Source organism: Cebidichthys violaceus, unplaced genomic scaffold (genome assembly GCF_023349555.1).
Source record: "Cebidichthys violaceus isolate CVI_PGR_0920_01 unplaced genomic scaffold, fCebVio1.0.p SCAF_5, whole genome shotgun sequence".
In the NCBI taxonomy this organism is placed as follows: Eukaryota; Metazoa; Chordata; class Actinopteri; order Perciformes; family Stichaeidae; genus Cebidichthys; species Cebidichthys violaceus.
The window spans coordinates 17,354,418-17,371,562 of NW_027176705.1; the positions used below are offsets into that span (position 1 = coordinate 17,354,418).

Below are 17,145 nucleotides of genomic sequence, written 5' to 3' on the forward strand. Positions count from 1 at the left end.
TTGGCAAAACTGGCATTGGGGAATCCACCTTTATATCAAAGCTGTCAAACGTAGTTTAAGAGTTTTAATATTAAAAAGGTAGCACCCAACGTTGAGTGTGCCCAAGTGTGCCCCACTCTCGTATGATAGTTAATTGTGTAGGGCAGTCCTGAGGGCAGGGGCCAACTTGGGGGTCATTTGCCAAAGTGGTGTGTTGAAGTGTAACTTAGACATTTTGGTACTTTTTTTACCGTCTGTGTTTGATTATTAAGTTACTGGACTGGTGATGAAATCACCTTCACATCTCTAAAAACGCCCTGACTTATGTTAAGGCTTGCTTGCAATGTAACCAGTTCATGCATTTAAAGCCTACTGTCTGAACATTGTGCAGAAAATAGCAAACATTCATGAATAAATGAATCAGTCACCACATCTAAGAACTGGGACCCCAAAAATAATTTACGCTTAAAGGAATAGTTTGACATTTTTGGAAATATGCCCATTCACTTTCCTGCAGGGAGTGAGATAAAGAATTATGAGGCTACCACCAGCAGACAGCTAGCTTAGCTTAGCTTAGCTTAGCACAACGGCTGGAAACCGGTGGAAACAGCTAGCCTGGCTCTCCTCAAAAGTAAAAAAACAAATCTACCAACAAGCATCTCTAAAGCTCAATAACTGACTGGTTAAATTGTTCATTTAATTAATACAAAAACATAATGTTAGCCAATCGAATAGTCTGTTACGTGTTAATTAATGACGTTAGTGGTGCTGGTAGGTGGATTTTGTTAGCTTTGAACAAGCATGGCTAGCTACTTCCCCCTGTTTCCAGTCTTTGTGCTAAGCTAAGCTAAGCTAAGGTACATCTGTATTCTACAGACTGGAAAGCAGTGGCAATCTTCTCATCTAAATCTCGGCAAGAAGGAGAATAAGAGTATTTCTTTTAATGTACTGCAAGAGGATACAAATCACATGAGTAATTTAGTGGAGAAGGCAACTAGTTGATTTATTCTTTGGTTGGACTTTGTGCACAGCATGACTGCATCATGCTGCTGGGCTTGGGTGGGGTTCAGAGGGGTGACGTGGTGGGTGGGCGCCGTGGCCCAGATCCCTGCTGACGCCGCTACCTGCTGGAAGAGAATCTCTAATCCAATGTGGAATGAAGGGCTTTTTTGGGTGATGACAAACAGCAACAAAACCAAAAAAAAGTGGCATCGGAACCTGTCGTGCAGATGTGTGTGTCGTTCATGCATGCACACACACACACACACACACACACACACACACACACACACACACACACACACACACACACACACACACACACACACACACACTCTCATCTGAAGCGAACACACCCACACCCACGCATGCAGCACTGGTGCCTGTTCCGGGAGCGTGATGCTATTGTTGTTGTTGTTGTCGTGGCTACAGGCCTGACCGCTCACACCACGGGTCACCATGCTCTAACACACCAGAAGCAGGCGGGCGGATAGAGAGGCAGGAAGGCAGGCACTGAAACACATGCAGTCAGGCGACACAGGCAGCACCTACTTGTTACAGGGACATGAACATAGACCACAGAACTGTCCTAGATTGTTCAAATTCTTTTCTGCATCCTTCATGTCCTTATTGATTTGGTCCATCCCCTCCTCGATGCGCTCCAGTTGTTCTGATTACCAACACATTGTCATTTTTTTTTTTTTTCCAGCAAAAGAACGAAAGCACGTGAGAAGAGAAGAGAGGTGGAAGAAGTTGCGGGTGGAGGGAAGGGGGGGGTGGGGGGGGGTGGGGGGGGGGGGGGAGTAGAGAGGGTGAACAAAGGAGAAGAGACAAAAAAAGACATTGACTGTGACAAGAGAGACATCAGACATCACCATCACCACCACCACCAGCACTGGACAGGCAGGACTCAGGGCTCCTGGCCGGTACCTACTTTTTAATACATGGGCATATCAGACCACAGCATTGTCCTATATCTTTTAAATCTTTCTCGGCCTCCTTCAGGTCTGCGTTCACCTTGTTCATGCCTTCTTCCTGGCGATCAAGTTGCTCTGGTGAGGATAAAAGGCATGAGAGCAGTGACATCAATTTGACTGGTTGTTTTTTTTCCAGGGTTGGCGCACTACACGCTACGGTGCAAGAGGCAAAGATTGGTTTTGGCTATAGATGCAGAAGGCAAAGCGGGCTGTGGATGAATTCATTTCCTTGGAAATCTACAAGGGGTTCCGACACCTTTTGTCTCAGACCTCCATCCAAAGTGACACAGTGCTTCTTTCTGAATACATATTTCGGTAGCCGCACGCTTCATGTGCTGCTGGATGTTAACAAACAGATCGTGAAGCGAGTGTGACAAAAAGCAGCATTCAGGCACGCAAAGTCACCGATGCTTCCTCACTCAGATGGTCAATGGGAGAGCTATAAAAAGCTCTGATTCAAGGTTGGATCCTCTCTCTCTGTCTCTCTCTCTCTCTCTCTCTCTCTCTCTCTCTCTCTCTCTCTCTCTCTCTCTCTCTCTGTTTCTCTCTCTCTCTCTCTGGCTGGTTAATGGTTGTAGGACAGGATACCAGTAATCTCTATCAGTGGAAAGGGGGTGCTTTGTCTTCCGGGGTTTGATTAGTCACATTGTAGAGCAAGAGGACACAGATGGTCGTAAAACGCTGGCTCAAGATCTATTGGAGCGAGCGCTGCTGATCCAGAGCTCTGTAGTGGAGCAGATTGTTACCGGGATTCAGTCTCCACGTGTGATCGTAAATAACGACCTTGCTCGGACCTTTGCGTCCGCTGTGCAGATCTCTGCTGTCGGGGTCAGTTTTCTCAATCATGACAGCCGAGGTATGTAACGGCCACAGGAGGGACTGCCAGAATACAAGATGGCAACATCTGACCCGGGACGGTTCACAAACATCTTAGTGGGAAACCAAGGCGACTTTGTTGTCGCTTCGCTTTCTTTTCCCACTTATCTCTCTAAAAGCCAGAGCTGTTTACACAGAGCGCTAAATAAATGAAGCGAAATCTTAGACAGATCCTAAACGCTGAGGCGAGAGGATCAGGAGGATGGATTAAGATGAATTTTCTGCTAACTGGACGGTAGAAGCGAGCGGAGCAGTAGACAACAACTAAATGGCCTCCAGCGGTAATCCCAGGCAGTGTGAGTGAGGGACTGAGTAGGGAAGGGAGCGAGAGAGAGAGAGAGAGAGAGAGAGTCATTGTTTATCTCCTTAGCTTCGGCCAACCTGCCTCCTCTCAATCCGTCTGAGGATTACCGTGGGAGAGCCTCCCCCTTCCCTCCTCTCCTTGTCTGTCTCAGAGCCAATAAGAGCGCACACGCCTCATAGGCGCAAATGCCCCGAGCGGTGAGTCCCAGGTTCGATTCCAATCTCTCTCTTTCCCCACGAGAAAGTAGGATGATTCAAATGAATGCGTAGCATGTCAAATCATCACGACGTTTCCAGTTATAATACCGGATAAATGCGATATTCAATGAATTGAATGATCTGTCCGTGCTTAAACGTGGGAGAAAGCTGATGGCGACAGTGGTGAGAAAACTGGAAAAACAACCTGCAGCTGAAATCAACTGTTTTAAATTCTTGGTTCTCAACTGCACCGACAAATCACTTGAATTTATTAGCGCTTTGATTCGCGCCTCTGACTAGCTTCTTCTAGGAGGATCATTGTAGAGCTTTGAGTCGTGTGCCGCGATGACGGACACTACATGAGTTCACGGGAACGAAGATGGAATAATTCAAACTGGTGGCCATAACATAAACCTGTAACAAGTATTTCATTACTCAGGAGAGGCCTGTGCTTCTATGTCTAGTGAAATTGAGGATAGAACAGAACAAAGAGCATCATAAAAAGAAGATTTAAAAAGCTGACAAAACTGCACCAAATGACTGTGTGACTGTGTTGGTTGTCTATAAGCAACACTTACTACTCAAGCTCCACCCTTCACTTCTCTTCAGGTTTAAGTGAAGACTACTCTGACTCTCCAGGATCAGTGAAATCTAGCTGAACGTTTCACCTCTTAAATCCACTTCACTCAATGTCATGAGACAACTCAGTCTCAGAGACGTTTGTCAAATAGTCATGGAATACATTCTACTTGTTTTCGTGTAAATGGACATGCTTGTCCGGTTTTTTTTTTGACGTCACTTGGAACAACTTTTTTTTGGGACGAAGCAACGTTACAAAACAAAAGTTAGCTTTAGGCAACAAAACCACTTCGTTAGGTTGAAATAACTACATACAGTTAGGATATGTTAGGCCTTAAAATAATTAGGCAACGGTACCACATAGAGTGCTTTCACAACATCTTTACGAACATTAGGTTAACGCAACAAAACCACGTAGTTAGCGTTAGGAAAACACACCAGTCTTGTGATTGAAAGTCCTCTGTTAATTGTACCCAATCAAACTCCTCTCATGTCCGCCATGAACTAGTTCTGACCGCTGCATGGTCACATGATGTGTCCATCACGAAAAAAAGATCCTAATTGACTTCCCATTGGCATTATATAGAGTGATAGTGAAAAAAAAACAAAAAACAGACAACTCGTGTCCCTGTACACAACACCAATAGATTGCATTTTCACAACCTGTTACATTATTGAGCGATCTCCTGTTATTAGTGTAAGTTTTAGCAATACAAACAAACATCAAACACGCTCCTTGGACTTATTCAGCTTTCGAGGAGGGGGGGGGGGGGGGATCCAACCGACGGTTTGTGCTCCGAACTAAAGCGCTGCGAGTTGCTCACCGAGGCCGAGCTGCAGCCCATGAGCCCCGAACGAGGCGTGATTCAGGTCAACATGCACATGTGCACATGTAGCGGCCGAGCAGGGAGGGACTCATTCGCTGCAGTGAGACCTCCACCACACGTAATACATCACTGCAAGAAATGGAAGTATGACCTGCGTGTGTAGAGGGCAGAGGGATTAGCTACGCGCCAGTATACAGCTCAACGAGACTGTATTAATGACCACACGCATGGGCGGCGGTCACTTAGGAGCCTTGTTTGTCTTTCATGGCGGCATTCCAGGGAATTCTTGATGTAAATAACGCAGCGAATCTGTCAGATTGTAGAGGCTCGTGTAGTTCGGCGGCCATTGTAAACGGGAGGGAGGGTCTGGAGGGAAGAGACAGAACGAATGAAGACAAGAAAGCGCTTCATCGTTGTTATTAGTATAAGTGATCTCCAGGCAAAGGAGGAGGAAGAACGTGCGGAGGTCAGGAGAGAAAAGCGAAAGGGAATGAGAGCAGGGGCTGCTGGGAAAGAGGAGAGGGATCATGGGACAGAGAAAAAGAAGAAGAGGAAGACGGGAAAGAGAGAGAGAGAGAGAGAGAGAGAGAGAGAGAGAGAGAGAGAGAGAGAGAGAGACAGATGGGGGATCGGGTTAAGAGGACATTTGCCGAGAGGTAATTTAAATCTGTGAATTGATTGCTGTGCTGCGCTAACAGCAGTGAGCCGACGCAGCCGCGAAGACAGGAGGGAAGAGAGAGAGGGAGGGAGGGAGGGATGGGAAACAGGCTATCTGTTCCTTTGACAGGCCAATTAGGCTGCTCGTTCACGCATGGAGCTGAACACAAGCCAATAGTGGGATCTAAGGGGGAGGGTGGTGGGGGGGGGGGGGGCGCGACCAAGGGCCCACACTCACCACGGGGCCACAGAAGACTGCACCCTATCTCCATTTTTATTTTCTTACCATGAATACCACGTTACTGATTTAAAACACTCTGTTGAATTCTGTAAGAGAAAACAAAGATATGTCTAAAATGTAGACTGGTACTCGTATCTGGTGCTCCATGAGGGGCCCCTGACCTTGCTTTTGCTTTGCTGTCTCGGGAGACCTGGTAGTCTTTTAGATATTTAAAGAAATGTTATGATTAATTTAGTTTGACATAAAAGAGTCAGTTATATAAGCTGTAGAATGCATTTTGAATTAGCGCCGGCTGGCAGTGTTTCCCTCAGGGACAGTCGGTTCCACTGTGCTGCAGTCTACGAGGGCTGAAGTACTGCGAGAGTGGAAAACCAAACAGAAATCTGATGCACAGATACGTCACGTTTATTTCTGTTGCGTCAAAAAGCTTGATAAGTAAAATCGAGAGTGCTAGAGTGAGTAACGAAGGTGGATGTGTGGCTACAAAACCTTTAATCTTAAGGTGAAGGATAAGCCGCTGCTGATGTTATTCAAGTCAAACTGTTGACAGTGCAGATGCTGCTTTTTTGTTGCTCGGTTTGTTTATTGACAAACGCACACTTGTGGCGTGCGTTCCCGTTTGTGCCGAAGCGGTTACTGTGTGGATTATTGTCGTGCATGGCCTCATGTTTCTCAACAGTGAGTGATCATGTGATCCTGATGTGGTCCTGATGTGGTCCTGATGTGATCCTGATGTGATCCTGACGTGATCCTGATGGGGGGTTTCATGAGCGACTCTGTTCTTCTTCAGACCCGATGTCTGGAGAGACTCTAGACAGACTTTCAGTCCTTATCATGTAACATTATACTGATCATCATATGACAAACAAATATCCTTAACTCACTGTGCGCCACGAGGTCCTAGAAAGTACTACAAGAAAACTTCAAGGTGATTAGTAATGCTAGAATGTGGTATTTAAGAAGTGCAGTATTGTTACCTAACTGTCTCACATATGCTCTCTAAGTCCTGACAGAGATATTATAGTAATATTAGAGTAACATTATACAAGTGCTGGTACATTTTTGGCAAATTCTACACTGTGCTCGTGAACAATATTAGTGATTGTATTACTGGGGAGGAGGGCCCACAAACTAAATGTAGTATTGTACTCCCATAAACAAAAGTCTGGATCCTGCATTTCTCATCATCGACTTGGTAGCGTGATTTGTTAGACCCCACCATCTAAAAGTTCCTCCAGAGCAACAACAGACTTCATGCAACCGGTTTCACTGGCTGAGTGCCCAGATTAGCGGAGTATCTCCTTTCGTTCTTAAAGCCACGCTGTGTAGGATTCGGAGACGTCTAGCGGTGAAGACCAACACAAACTTGTAGCGTATGCCAAGCGTGTAGGAGAACGCCGGCTGCCGGCACAAAACCGTGAAAACGTGAACGGCCCTCTCTAGAGCCAGTGTTTGGTAGAAACACAACTCCATGAAGAGGACCAGCTCTAAGTAGATATATAAACAACTCCTTCTAAGATAATGAAAGCACAGCGACTCTTATTTTCAGGTGATTTTATATATACTTTAATATATATATATATATATATATATATATATATATATATTTATTTATATTGTATTCCATTTATGCCAATAGATCCCCTGCAATGCTTCACACTGGCCCTTTAACGGGTAGATCAAGCTATAATTTGGGCAGAACTGGAGAGGATGTGGAGGAAAATGAGAAAGATAATTTGTTTGACATTACCGCTCATTGTAATACGTATATCTAAAGTTTAAAGGCAGAATAAAAGCGCAGCGCCGTGATAGGGAGGCGAAGCAGAAGGCTAGCTCAACAGTCACATCCAGTATAATCACTTCAGCCACATGAGCTCAGACTGCAGCGGAGGTTACGTAGAAAGACCCGGCTGAAGCTCAGAAAGAAATAAACTGCTCTTCTACTTTAGTAATTATAGAACCATAAAGGTCATCCCCTCTGTGCTGTGACTCTGACTGGGACTCTACTGCGTTATACTGGACGTACTGGTGATGGCGACTCGCCCATTATATTCAGCACAGAGAGAATCGGTAGTAGAGCAGACAGATGTTACAGAGACGGTGTTCAGCCATCTCTCCCCCTGTGAACTTACCTCCCTGCTCATCCAACATGACCAGAGTCCTGATGCCGGCATCTTTACTCTGACAGACAGACGGGAAGGGAGATGGGGAGGGGGGTGGAAAGAAAAGAGAGAGAAGAAGAGAAGTTGGGAAACAAGGATCAGATCAGTGAAGGTTAACAGAGCAAAAAAAATCCATTTTTGTTGATGATTTGTCTGGAACAACAGACACAGCTTGACTTTAACAGGACATTTTTTGGGAGATACACCAATTTGTTTTCTTGCCGAAAGACACACAATATTCTCAGCAAATACGTGTATTTTCCATAATCTCAAAATATTCCTTTAAATTGAAATGGCCATTAAGTAAAAAAAAAAAAAAAAAGAAAGGCAAATTGTATTCATCACATTTGACCCAAGAATGGAGCAGAATCATAGGAATGAATGACTAGAGAGGAAATAAACACTGCTCGTCATTAGAGTTACGTCTGTTAGCTGGAGAATGGAAACATGCAGTACAGTATTCCCCTTTGTGTGCCCTAAAGTGACCTACGTTAGGAGCTCAGTGAATGTGAGAATTAAAGAAAGGCTGACACCAGCGCTGCACTGTGTTGTGCATGAGAGGCGGGTAAACCAGGTAGTGCCTTTGAGACTTCCTGTCAACTTCATGTCTACAGCTCTGCTCTAGAAGCCCGCCTCATACAGGGACACACTCACAGCTGATATATAATCATGCGCGATTCCTTGCAGTTTTTTTCCCAGTGATAAACTCGTCCACCAAATGGCGGGTGCTATATTGGTCATGTTCCCTGGGCCGGTACCAGAGATCTGTTGACAAAGCTCCAGTAACGCAACGTTCTGATTTGGCTCACAAAGTGGGCACGCGCTCAAACACCCAGGCACACGCAAAACATGAACATTCGTGCAGACATTTTGCACAGTTATTTCTCATGCATGCAGGGGCCAGGCGTCGCCGCATTAAAACCACACTTCAGTAAGCACACAATAACCGCATTAACCGCCGCGCATCCGACAAAACAACAGCTTTGTGCTCCCCAGGAGCCCCAGGCTTCCTCTGGCAGATATTAAAAACCAAAGGCCGTTCGGTTCACGCTTCAGCTATTTTGGATCAAAGTGCGCTCTGACCTTCTTGGAGCAGTGATAGATAGAGACCAGCGCTGGAGGCCGGTCAGACGTGCCACTGATACCAGTACCAAAAAAAGCCACCGCGGCAGAGGTCTGTATCGGGTGAATGGGTTTCTCCCGAAACACCGAGTGAGCAGAAGAGAAGCGGTGTGTTTGCATGAGTTGTGTGGACTAATAAATGATAATTAAAATAATCCCCAGCAAACATAAACTAATGTTAGACAGAGCTAATGTTTGCAGATACATGTGCTCAAACCCCGTTGAAATACTGCTTGTTTACCCGCCAGGAATCATGGGAAACCACAAGACATGCCAGGTCGCAGTCACAGCTCCTGAACTACAGGACAGGATATCGTAACGCGCCAACTGGCGTAGTCTGATAAGATTACATCACATCTATGACTCATTAGACACACACACACACACACACACACACACACACACACACACACACGCACAGGTCGTTAAGTCTCAGAGTCTCCGGTTAGGACCTGATGATTTTTTAGCAGAGTTTCCCAAAATAGTTTTCTGCCCAGGAAATGAACACGGCTGGTGTTTTCAAGAGATTAATAGAGATGAATATTTTAAACCCATCTCGCTCTTTCTTTGTTCTTCATTTCCATGCTTAGCAGTGCTCTGCCCTACGGTCCGTGTCGTCTTAAAGGTGAGGGTGAATCAAAGGTGTTCCTAAAAGATTTAAGATGGCGTCCGTATCAATCCTTAAAGTAAACACAATCAGCGTCACTTTGCCCTGCATGAAAGACGTTGAGAGAAGTTAAAGGCAAAGTCTAACAAATGAAATCATGCAGGGAAAGAAGAACGTAGTCAGTACAAAGAGCAATACAAAAGAACGAGGGCAGGTTGACATTGAGACAGAGTCCTGGTAATGATTTCTTCATTCAGATGTCTCCTGGAATCTATTCTAACTCAGTCACCGTGGAGACGACCGCTGCTGCCCTGCTATTGGTCAAACAACCACCGGAGGCAATATCTGATAAACACAAATCACAGTGTCGGTACACATACTTTAAACACAGGCAAACATGTATGTATATCACGCCTTTTTGATTCATTTATTTGCATTAGCGTGAAGGTAATTTGCTTTAATTATCTGAAGATGTAAAAAATAAAATTTTGGGACATTTCGAGAAATCAATATTTGCTTTCTTTCCGATGCCAGATGAGAACATCGATTCCTCTCTTATCCATCCAGTAGATAAATGGCTAAATAGCAAGCACACTTATTGACACATTTGTTTATTCCATAAATAACCAAAGTCTTGTCGTCACAGTGAGATAGGCAAGGCTCAGGCAAGGCAACCAGGCAAGGCTGTGCAAACAAAAAATGCAACTTTGCTTTTTATGTGGATCACAGAAAAAAAGAAAGAGCATGTTAACTACTGAGCTATAAGGCTGCGATCAGGCAGATTTCTGTACCTTTGGACAGAGCCGGGCTAGCTCTTTCCCCTGTTTTCAGTCTTTATGCTAAGCTAAGCTAACCAGCTGCTGGCGTATATTTACTGTACAGACATGAAAGCGGTATCGATCTCGAGAAAGCTAATATGCCCAAAATGTCGCTATTGCTTTAAAGCCTCTAGTGACGTTTTCCAGCAGAGAATCACATTCAACCCATTTGGAACTGGGTAAAGAGCATCACTTTACAACAACAACGTATTCATCATGAATCTTCCTCTAGTCTTTAAACCCTTTTTCACAAAAAAAGCTAAAAAAAAACAAAACACTACACATTCCACTTTGAATACAAATCCACACAATTGTATCATACGTTTTCTGCATTCATAGAAGTTTTAAGACTCAAAAGGGGAATTAAATGTCTTTTTTGATTCACTTCTTTCCTCATCGAGGCTACAGTGTGGTGATATAACAGCCTGCATGAATGTAACATCACATCCATCTTGTGTAATGTATTCTCTGACTTCAGGCCTGAAGCTGCCCGTCAAATCACATCTCCCGTTTCTCTGCTCCACAGAGGCGCTGCATTTGGACTTGATGTCCTTCGCAGGCTCCTCTCTCTAACTCTCTGTTTATCTTTCTCATCACTCTCCTCATCTCGTTCCTCGTCCCTCTGTCTCACTTTCTCGTTTTTCATTTCCATCTCCCCCCGCCAGCTTTCTTCACGGCTCATTTTGACTTACCGAGTAGATTCTCCTTTCTGTTCTCTGCCTGGTGGGCAGATAGCCGCTTTCATAAGAACTTCAATATCTCTGGATCTTTCTTAATATAAATTGAGTCGCACTACCGAGTTCGTTCATCACGCCGCTGATATATTTAAGATACTGTACGTTTGATTCATGCTAATTCATAGATTTTGCATGTATGACAGAATTGCTGTTTTCAATGTTAATAGTTAATCAGTAACACTTCACTGAAAATGGTAGGTTTCAATACTAGACATTCCATGCCTGATCAGTTAGAGAGGCAACAAAGCTGGTGTAATAATACATACAGTGAAATGTGATGAATTCAAAATCATAGCTTATATTCTAAATACATTATTTTAAAAGACAAGTGGGAAACGTGCTTATTCACTTTCTCACTAAGAGTTTGATGAGAAGCTCAATCCCACTCGTATACATCTATCTGTTAAATATGAAGCTACTGCCAGCAGCTGGTTAGCTTAGCATAGCACAACAATTGGACTCAAGGGGGAAACAGATAGCCTGGCTCTGTCCAAAGGTAGCAACATCTGGCTACTATACCAGCACCAGTTGTGTCGTCAGATTAAACAAGGTATAACGTGTTTATTAGTGAATGTCAGAGCTTCTGGTAGGTGGATCGCTGGACAGAGGCTAGCTGTATCCAACCGTTTCCAGTCTTTGGGCTAAGCTAAGCTAGCTATCGGCTGGCTCCAGCTACAACATAAAGGTCATGTTGCACACTGGTCTGGAGAATGAATTACGGGTCACATTTACACGTTACATCACTCTCTGTGAGTGTTTCTACGGTCTGACCTCAAACTGACATTTTTATACGGACTTTATGTTTGTGGACATTACAGTGATAAAGAAACCCAGGGAAGAATGTCCTCAAAGTCCCGGAGTCAGATCGTCTTTAGCTTCCGTACTGTTAGGTATTCTCCAGTGGAACTGAATATTTGAGCGGTGTACATTTAGGGATTTAATTTAAATCCTTTGCATCTGATTGGACCGCTAGAAAGTGGGTGGGCTCAGAATATAGCGCAAAAATATTATTTAAAAACCCCTTTATTATATGTTGCATTAACTACACCATACAACAGTGTGACAGTGTCAGTATCACTATCACCACTGTAAACCTCAAACTACAACAAAGACTGTATTTTCAGATCTACCTTGTTTATTTGCATGCCCTAGACATCGATGTCACCATGTTGCTCTCTACTGTAAGGTCATGCACTTCAGATGAGACTCCATTACGATACAGGTTCTGCATGGATTTTACAATTACATTTTTAGGTATTAGGCCGATGAGCTCAACCAGAGCGTCTTACCGAGTACAAAAGTAGAATAAGCTTGAGTTTCTGGATCATGGAGATTATAAGAAACAAAGCGTAGAGAGAGGAAGAGTCAGAGCTGACAGTGCAGTGTGGTGTAGGTGTGATCCTGTGAGGAGGATCATGTGAGAGAAGAGGAAAGAAGAGGAAAGAAGCAAAGGTTGGATTTATCTTTGTTGGGTTTTTGTGATTCAAACATAATTATTTTTAGGAATGGTATGAATGTTCTCACAAAATGATTTGATATCAGAGCATTTGTGAGAATATTCAGACCACAAACTCAAATGAAGGCAGATACAGTTGTATAACATCTGTATTGTATGAAGAGGCATGTGGAGCCTCATCCATAATCCATGCTGCCTTATTGTCACATTGCAGTCTATATTGAGCCCATCTCTCTTGGGGGGTGGGGGGGGGAGAATGAAGCGCATGCTGTCAGCGAGAAGCCAAAACATGACACGGTCGCTGTTTGTCTCGGCTCTAGCACTACGACGTGGGAAAACGCACTCTCTACCAACGAACCGCCGCACATCTTCAAATCAGAGACGAACAGTTGAAAGGAACAAATGGCATTCCCTCGGCATTATCTTCAAAAGGGCAAACGTTCAGCTGCCGCCGGCAGAAAAAGGTTCGTTTGTCGAGCGGGCCACCGTTTGGGTCAGCACCAGTTCTCTCCCTCTGTCCCTCACGGCTTTGTCTCATCAAGACACGGCGGCTGGTCCAGGGGTTAGAGCCGGGCCGTGTCTCTGAAGCCAGCAGCCGGAACTAGAGGTCCCACACAAGCTCATGGCAATCCAATGCTGGTAAAAACAGCAGAATCAGCTTGGAAATACGAATTCCAAATACGAGCGCAAACGATATGAAAGAGTTCCTGTCTTCCTATACGTAGACAAACACGTCAGCCTATAGGAGAGCAAACGTGAGGTCCTCCTTAATAAAACGGAGCGTACCAACTATTCCTTATTTCTCTGCAAAGTGTTGAAGTGACCGGCTTAGAAACATATGTTCTCCCATACAAACCCAGTCCATTAGAGGGGTAGCTTGGTTGTTTTGAAGCGGGGCTGTGTGAGATACTCATCCATAGTCAGTGTTTTACCGACGGTAGATGGCGGTCGGCACGCCCCCCCAGTTGGGAAAGACGGACGGGAGTACCGACACAAGAGCAGAGCAACGTGCTGCTGTGGACGGAGGCAGCACAGGAACATTAGCCACCTAAAGGAAAGGCCCACCTAGAACAATCAATATCTGTATGAGTGTTTTATATAAGTGTCTTTAGTGTTTTTGACGAGTGCAGCCTCGTGGCTTTAAAGAGAGCAGAGCGTACATACGTTTCACTCTCAGTTAAGCTCCCCGTCCGGGTAGTGCTGTCTGGCTCTGAAGATGTTCATCTATTGTAGTTCTAAAAGCACGGACTACAGCCCCTCTTCAAAAGAGCCGAGCTATCCCTTTAAGTTTCTACCGACGCTCGCCGTGCTCGTTGTCCACACTCCTCGGACACCAAGCGCCTCTCTCATTCAATTACATTTTTAGCCGGCAGTAGGAGCAATGTAGTGGCCCACCATTGTTTGCAATAGATGGAAATAATATCAATATCATCTGGGATTTGGTCATCGTAATATCAGTCTTAAATATGGACTTTTTTCAGGCTGGGTCACAGTACAGTGATTTCTGAGCTTATTTTAGTGTACAGTAAAATAACCAGACCCAACTACTCGTTTTGCTCATTTGCTCATTAAATTCACAATGAAAGGTTTCCTAAAGCTCCAATAGGGCTGCCCCCACATTATATCATTACAGATCAATATGTAAGTACAGTATTTGTTTTAATATATCAGAATATTTGAGTTTGTCAGTATAGCCCAGTGCCAATTCCATATCTAGATAGTTTATCTATGTAATCAAAAATCAAGAAAGAGTATATATATATATATATATATATATATATATATATATATATATATATACTATCAAATATTATTTAAAAAATAAATATACTGTTTGGTTAGGATGACGCAGAATGAAATCACATGTTCCCCTGCTGTTTGTATTTAACCTTTCAAATCAATAGTGTTGAGGATGAAGATGCAGACTCATCCAGCGAACACACAAGAGCCGATCCGTTAGCTGACTCACCTAGTGAATCCTTGGTTCCTTATGGACTTCACCTACAACCTACCTCCAGCATAAAGATCAAGTTGAGGGGAAAAGCTAAACTCTCTATATAACCTATGTGGCTCCATCTGTATTATTTAGCATGAGGCAGGCGCTGACATGTAAGAAACCAAGAGAAGTGTTCGTTTGTGTCGTCACATGAGCGGCCAACTCACCTCCTCGACCAGAGACAGCATACGCCGAGTGCTCTCCAGAGACTGCAGGGACAGAAAGAGAGGACAAATGATTAGCTGAGAGTCCACAAGAGAGGGAATACAGACACACAGCGCGTCACCTGCAACACGAAGCACAGAGACGACTCAGCGTGTTGAGAAGGAATGTCTAAAAGGTGTAAAACGCACATGTGAGAGGCAAGACAAGTCTGCGAATATTCAAAAGTGTAGACGGACAAATCACTGATCCTCAGTCATAAAATGAAGCTTGATTATTCTCCTCTGATCCCAGGGTTAATTATCTGATTTCTACCTTTTGTTTGCTAACTTTCCGCCCTCTGCAGGACCCCTTTCGAGTCTCATCCGTTTCTTAAACCAAACACCATTTAATTTCATTCCTAATCCTCATTTGGCTCTTTCCCCTGTGTTATCTCCATCCATCCTACCATCCCCTTCCTTATTTCTCCCCTCCCTCCCCTCCATCACGTCCACGGAGCCTCTTGGCCTTGCATTATCTCCTCATGAATGTTTAATAAGGCCATTGGAGCTGCTCCATTATTCTGCAGCACAGAATGATCTGCTCTTCCCGAGCTCCTCTCGACTCGTTAAAAAGGGCAAAGTTCTTCCATTCTTCAAAAAAAAAAAAAAAAAGCCTTGTCTTGATGAAAGAGACTTTGAGAACAAATTGCTAAAACAAGGGAGGGTCACATGACAGTAGCTGTGTCCGTCAGCCTGCAGGCTTTGGAGAGGATGAGAACAGGTCGGAATTGTCATGTCGTTGACACAAAAAAAAAAAAAGGTTTGGACTGTAGACGCAGCGAGTTACATTCTTCTTTTTCTTTTTGACAAAACTAGGTAACAGAATGGACATTAAATTGCATATTTTAGCTGTGATGGTTCAATGTACAAATGTTCATGAGGACTAACGACCTGGGTTATGAACCGCTTTCTGGACTTCCAAAATAAAAGCTGGGTTTGCAAATCACAATTCACAATGTTGCATTATGTCAGTCTACGGAAAGTATATAGCGCACAAAGTAACTGTGAAGAAATGCATGCTCGCTTGACAAAAAAAAAATGAAAATACAGATGATGATGATGTGTCACATATGATGAGAAATGCAATACAGATTAATTCATAGATAAATACAATCATGTGCAATTTAAAGACTGTATATGACTATCAATATCTGAGGAAGTTAGACTTTAAACTAGCAGCCACTTCAGCAGGCAGCACAGGATCATATGCAAAATAAAATGTGATGTGTTATCTTTATTTTTCAATATTAGAGCAGATGTTTGTATGTGGGTCAATCTGTACACCAGTGTGTGTGTGTGTGTGTGTGTGTGTGTGTGTGTGTGTGTGTGTGTGTGTTCTACTGTACCTCATCGGCTATCTGGTCTGCGCGTGTCTGCAGATCTGCCAGCTCATTGCGCATGTCTGATTCGTCGGCCATGATGACTGTTGAACTTTGACCTCAAACAAGAACGACTGGAAGGGAGAAAGAGAGACAAGAGAGAGACAGAGGTTAGTACGCTACAGCATAAAGCAGTATGACAAGCGTTGCTTGTGCAGCGTGTGACCCGGCGTGTGAGGAAGATGAGCTGGCGTTCAGCCCTGCGTTAGAACAGTGCTGTGCTGGTGGGCGTTTGTTGCCTCTGGGACCAGTGGGACATGAAACACAGTCCAGGGAGTCCAGCTTGAGAAGCAGATCTGTGAATATTGAGGAGGCCGAGACGGCTCTGATCCTTCACCACATACCGTGATGAGCTGTGAGATTTCAAAACAAAAGAATGAAGCCTCACAACTATCTATTCAGTCCTCATCCGCTGTCGTATTCGTCTCGAGGTCGGACGGGCTGTTCCATAACAGCAGGGTCGAAAGGTTCAATCGCTCCTTATAGCAGCTACTGTCCAAGTGTCCTTCAGCAAAACAGTGAAGAGCCTTTTACAGCAGCCCTGAACTCCGTCAGCACTCGACGAAAGCACCGTTTCACAAGAACAACCACTACTTTGTGGGAGGCGGGGATTACAACTCAATGCAGGTAGAGTCCTCTGTGTTCCTTTAAAAAGCTGTCCAATACCATCGACTGTCAACGGCGCATGAAAAACGACCATCAACACAGGAGACGAAGCAATGTTTATTAGGTTTAGAGATACAAAAGGGCTCAAGTGTTGCTGACTGAGCCAAAGCAAAGGGCAAAATTCTTACCTCGTAAGCACAAGTGATGCATAATTTACTGTTTAAAACACTGTGGGTAAACAGGCTCTGCTGTAGTGCACAGCCCCCAGTCACGCACGCAACCAGCCCACCAAAAAAACACACCGTCCTTTGGAGAAAGATGGTCGCTGACCCAAAGTTTCCTCCCCGGGGGTCATCAGTGAAGGGAGATGAACGAGGGATGAGCTCCATCACTGTTTGAGGACAAAGTGTCACCAGGCTCTAT

General features: G+C 44.3%; 1 protein-coding gene across 1 annotated transcript in view; it reads right to left on the reverse strand.

The window, feature by feature from the left end:
* Positions 1-6: 6 nt before the first annotated feature.
* LOC137887561 (synaptosomal-associated protein 25-A-like) overlaps positions 7-17,145 on the reverse strand; it is a 30,241-nt gene continuing 13,102 nt past the window's right edge. Inside the window, exons 2-5 of the mRNA XM_068730647.1 lie at positions 16,084-16,190; positions 14,702-14,743; positions 7,769-7,817; positions 7-1,648 (exon numbers count right to left, since the gene is read on the reverse strand). Of these exons, the coding sequence (XP_068586748.1) occupies positions 1,527-1,648; positions 7,769-7,817; positions 14,702-14,743; positions 16,084-16,155 (285 nt within the window). The 5' untranslated portion in view covers positions 16,156-16,190 and the 3' untranslated portion in view covers positions 7-1,526. The remainder of the gene's footprint in view (positions 1,649-7,768; positions 7,818-14,701; positions 14,744-16,083; positions 16,191-17,145) is intronic.